Below are 5256 nucleotides of genomic sequence, written 5' to 3'. Positions count from 1 at the left end.
TAAAAAAAGAAATACTAAACGCAACAAAATGAAAAGGCAACCTACAGAATGGGAGAAAATATTCACACACACAAAAAAATGAAGCCTCATGCTTATTGCTCTGTCAAGTTATGTACACCTTTTTCAGGATATTACATTTCCATTGTAGAAAAATATGCACCATACGTATTTAAACCACATTTGGGTATTTGTTATGTTGGATCATTTATGTTGTTGATTCTCTGTTACAAATTATCTGGGGGATCTTTAGAAACGGGCAGAGAGAAAACTTAGGGAACTCATTGCAGGATGTATTAGCATTTTCTCATTGAGCTCTGGTTCAGTAGGCAGACACGTACATCCCACTAATAGTCATCTTTTCTGGAAACTTTTAAAGATAAGAGAAATTACTCTCAATCCAAAATGATTTGAGGTCAGGAGACAGAGGAACAGATATTTGGAGCGGTGGCTAGAGGGAACTGTGTTTGCATGGCTATCAGGCAAACATCGTCAAGTTCCAGTCTCAGATAGATCCCTAGCAGGGAGAATACAGGCCCACCTGGCAACTTGGGGAGAGGCAAGTGAGAAAATGAGGCCTTATTTCACTCACCAAGTGGTTCAACGGTAGACCAATTGGTGTGCACCATCCACAAATACTGCAGAAACAGTATGGTAGACCTTCCTGAAATCTTTCCTTGTTTACTCTCAAAAATGCATTTTACCTCCACTGGGTCCGCATGACACTTGGTTTATATTCTCATTATACCTTCCTAAGTAGCTACTTATAGACCTGTGCTCTCCCAACTGTCAGAATGAAAATCCCTTACAGGTAAAAGCATGCATTAAAACTACAGTTAATTCACTACTTTTTTGAGGAAAAAATAAACTGAAGAAAGACTACTATTTTTTTTAATTAAAAAAATTATTTCATATTGGAGTATAGTTGATTAACAATGATGTGTTAGTTACAGGTGTATAGCAAAGTGATTCAGTTATACCCAAACAAGTATTCATTCTTTTTCAAATTCTTCTCCCACTTAGGTTATTACAGAATATTGTGCCAAGTTCCCTGTGCTATACAGTAGGCCCTTGTTGGCTATCTAATTTAAATATAGTAGTGTGTACACGTCAATCCCAAACTCCCAATTTATCCCTCCCCCCCCATTTCCCCCAGTAATCATAAATTCGTTCTCTAAGCCTGTGAGTGTTTCTGTTTTGTAAATAAGTTCATTTGTATCATTTTTTTAAAGATTCTGCATGTAAGTGATATCATATGATATTTGTCTTTCTCTTTCTGACTTACTTCACTTAGTATGATAATATCCAGGTCCATCCATGTTGCTGCAAATGGCAATGCAAAAGACTATAATTGATAGTTATGTCATTAGTGACTTTTATTTCATTAAAGCTCAAGAAAAGTTCAGAAGAAAAGACAGAACAGTTTTATTGGAGAAGGAAATAGTTCTTATCATGGAGCCAGAAAGAGCACTATAATATTTAGGAACAGATTGGAGATCTCTTGTGGATGCTCAGGGTGGGGTGCCAGGGTTAGAGGAGCCCAGGTGTTTGTGTTTGGGTGCGGGGAGAGGGTGGTATCAGATTTTGATGAAAGCCCTTTCCTGCTTTCAGTGGCTTGGTCTAAATCTGTTTAGTAATGGAAACTAGAATCATTATATCTTTACCAAGTAAGTAAAATATCACATTGGATCTTAATTATAGTATATATTAACCACTGTCTGTCAGAAGAGACAGAAATAGTATCCAGGGAGAGCTGTTTTCTGGGCTAAGGGGATGCAGCTGTACCTTTAGGATTCTAAACTGCAACCATTTGAAGTTGGTTTTTAGATAAAAGCTTTTATTTGCAGCTAATACTGTGATACTGTTATGTTTTATTTCTGTTGGGTATCCTGCAGTGCTTTTTTTGTTCATTTTCCCAAAAATGATATATCAGAGAGAATAGAAATCCTGAAGAGAAGGAAAAGCTAGATGGAGGAAAGGAGAGAGGAAGGAGAAACAGAGACAGAGCAGGGAAGGGGAGAGAGAGAGAAAAGATTTTTCAGGAGGGGAAAATATGGAGATTAAATGTGGAAAAAAACCACACACAATTGAAAAACCACAGGTATTCAGAGAAACATTACCTTTTATTCAAAAGAAAGAAGAAAATACGGTTACATTTTTAACATACAAATAAGCTGCAGCCCCAGTTTAATAGGGAGACGTATCCGAGGAAGAGATAGAGCTGGTCATCATTTAGTAAAAGTCATTGAGCTAATTTGAATGGTAGCTTAGTATCCTTTTTGAAGACAATCTAGCTGATTCTCTATTTAAGTGACTCTGTAGGGATGAGGGATATTTTTAAAATGTTTAAGTCATAAGGTATGCAAGAGGTTTTAAAAAATCTGGAGCTAACTGTAAGTGTTACTAATGAAGTTCATCAGACCCAGTGATAGAGTCATAATAACCCCTACTTAATGTACATAAAGAATTAGAGAGGGGCTTCCCTGGTGGCGCAGTGGTTGAGAGTCCGCCTGCCGATGCAGGGGACACGGGTTCGTGCCCCGGTCCGGGAAGATCCCACATGCCACGGAGCGGCTTGGCCTGTGAGCCATGGCCTCTGAGCCTGCACGACCGGAGCCTGTGCTCCACAATGGGTGAGGCCGCAACAGCGAGAGGCCCGCGTACCGCAAAAAAAAAAAAAAAAGAATTAGAGATAAAAAGTCATTTTGTATTGAAAGCTCTATCTACATTTGCCATTAATAAGTTAGTTTATGTGATTTGAGCATAATTGGAGTGCTAAAGAGTTTGTGACCAGTTCTAGTGGTACTAATAGCATTGTTAGTGAAGAAAATGTACTGTTGTTATAAACTGGAGAATCTGACTCAGGCATGTGAATTAATTATAATTATAATACTTAGTTTAAATGTTAACTTAAAACCATTCCTTCAACTTCCAATCCAAACTCAGTTAGCTAATTAGTAAATTATAATAGGGGTCTTTCTGACATTGCTAATTAGTTGAATAGTTACATGGTTGAAAGTTACAATTTCCATATCAGAAAGTGGAATTGCTTCAGCACTAAGGAGATATATATAGCATTGTTTTTAGTGGGCACATCATTAGTAATAACTCTTGTGGATATTCCATTGAATAACAATATCTGGGAATTTTGTTCCCCAGTCATCAGTGTTCCTTGCCTCTCTTGCTTTCTCATTGTCATTCTTTGCCACAAATGATGGCAGCTAGGTGTGTAAGTTATTATCCTTCTAAGAGAAAAGGGTGATGTGCATGCACACGTGTGTGTGTGTGTGTGTGTGTGTGTGTGTGTGTGTGTTTGTATTGGGTGGATATATGAGACAGATAGGTCTGGCCTAAAGCAAAACTGGTTAGCATAAAGTTGCTTTTTTAAAAATTTTTTTAGTTCTGGCTTCTTTTGCATCTTGCCTTATCCCCAGCCATTACCTCTCCATCTCTCACATAAGAAGGGCTTTAGCACTAAGTGTTACCAGTTTTTATATACTTCTTGATGTATGAGCTAATCTTAATGATCCCTTGGATTCATCTGTGTGCATACTGGAGATGGCAATATTTTGATATCTTTCCCGAGGTGCAAAGCACCAGCAGTGGTGAATAAGCAACACCAGGTCCTTCTGGAAATTTTTGTTGAGAAAGCCTTAAAACAGAGGATGTATACATGTAGAAACCATAGCAATCAAGTGGCAAAATACAAATACCAGGTCATGGTGGCAGCTCATCAGGACCTCATGATACCAGTCAAAGGTGACCTTGAAGATGTTCAAGGGAAGTCAGCAGACCCCAAAGGTTACCACAGTAGAAATCAACATCGTGTTGATCCTCTTGTTCTCCCTGACCCAGCTCTCACTTTCCCTCCTCTTGTCTACTTTCCCATTTCTCCTGCGGAGGCAGATAACAGTCTTCAGGTAGCAGATGAGGGTGAAGCTCAGAGGGAGACAATATTGCAGCATAAACAGGGAGGTTGTAAAGAGGAGCCAGTTCATTTTGGAGGGCCAGTTCTCTACACAGGCCACCTGCTGGGTGTAGAGGTCAGTGAGAAGAGAGAGGTTTTGGAAGGGCTCATGGGTGAGGTGGTAGGACAGGAAGAAGGGAATAGACAACAGAAGGGAAAACAGCCAAATCAATGTGATACCCCAGTAGGCGTGAGCTACACTGCGTTTCCAGCCCCGAGGGTTCACAATCAGCTGATATCTTTCAACAGCAGTTAACACAAGTGAGTATATGGACACAGAGGTGGAGACACTATGCACATAGGAGGTGCGTTTACACATGATATCCCCAAATATCCAGTGATCCATCAGAGTGTAGATGATAGAAAAGGGAGGTACATGACACATACCAAGATGCCAGAGAGGAAGAGATTGGCGTACAGTATGTTGGTGACATTCTGAGCTTCTCTCTGCTTCTTAAAGATGATAATAATGAGAGAGAGGTTTCCAGAAATGTCCATGATTAAGATCACAGTATAGACTATGAGTAATAGGAGCATGGCTAGGGAAGTGGGGTCTACAGGACTCAAAGTAGAAAAATGCAGAGTTGTTGCTCTTTATACTGGTTTTATTAGATGCTGGATGGTTTAGGAAAAGTTCCATCATGTCAGGGTTTAAGAAGAGCTTTTCCTAGGTTTTTTTGTTTTGTTTTGTTTTGTTTTGCGTTACGTGGGCCTCTCACTGCTATGGCCTCTCCGGTTGTGGACCACAGGCTCTGGGCGCACAGGCTCAGCGGCCATGGCTCACGGGCCCAGCCGCTCCACAGCATGTGGGATCTTCCTGGACCAGGGCACGAACCCGTGTCCCCTGCATCGGCAGGCGGACTTTCAACCACTGCACCTCCAGGGAAGCCCCAAGAAGAGCTTTTCTAAGCTTACTTGTATTATGGCTGGATATTTTGTCCATCAGTTCTCAGAAAGAACTTTGCTCTGAGTCTTCCAATGAGTGATGAGTAGGGTTTAGTCTTCCTCTTTGTCTGCTTGATGGAAATACATGAATGACTTGAGTAAGCTCTTGAGATCCTAAAAAATTAAACAGAACCTAGAAAATTAATGCAAGTTCTTAACAACCTGGACTATGCTATAGGTGGAACAATGTCCCTGAGAGTACATAGAGGTATATCCAGAGAGTCTCTGTATCCTTGCCTTCCTTTCATCTCAGGGTGTTTTATTTGTCCCAACAGTATAATCTTTAGAGATAATGAGAAAGGGAATGAATGCCACAGCATTCTGTTAACTATATAAGGTAGCTCAAA

The 5256-nt window shown here is 40.2% G+C and overlaps 1 protein-coding gene across 1 annotated transcript; it reads right to left on the bottom strand.

Moving 5' to 3' along the window:
- Nucleotides 1–3782: 3782 nt before the first annotated feature.
- LOC132485442 (putative neuropeptide Y receptor type 6) lies at nucleotides 3783–4310 on the bottom strand. Its single transcript, XM_060091968.1, has one exon. The coding sequence runs from the start codon at nucleotides 4308–4310 to the stop codon at nucleotides 3783–3785; it is 528 nt and encodes a 175-aa protein (XP_059947951.1).
- Nucleotides 4311–5256: the final 946 nt, after the last annotated feature.

Source organism: Mesoplodon densirostris, chromosome 3, assembly GCF_025265405.1.
Source record: "Mesoplodon densirostris isolate mMesDen1 chromosome 3, mMesDen1 primary haplotype, whole genome shotgun sequence".
NCBI lineage: Eukaryota > Metazoa > Chordata > Mammalia > Artiodactyla > Ziphiidae > Mesoplodon > Mesoplodon densirostris.
Note: the sequence above shows the minus strand (reverse complement) of the source record. Positions and strands in the feature narration are given on the sequence as shown.

What these genes read in the sequence shown, in the direction of transcription:
- LOC132485442 (XM_060091968.1), bottom strand. Translation starts at nt 4,310, where the DNA reads ATGGATCACTGGATATTTGGGGATATCATGTGTAAACGCACCTCCTAT.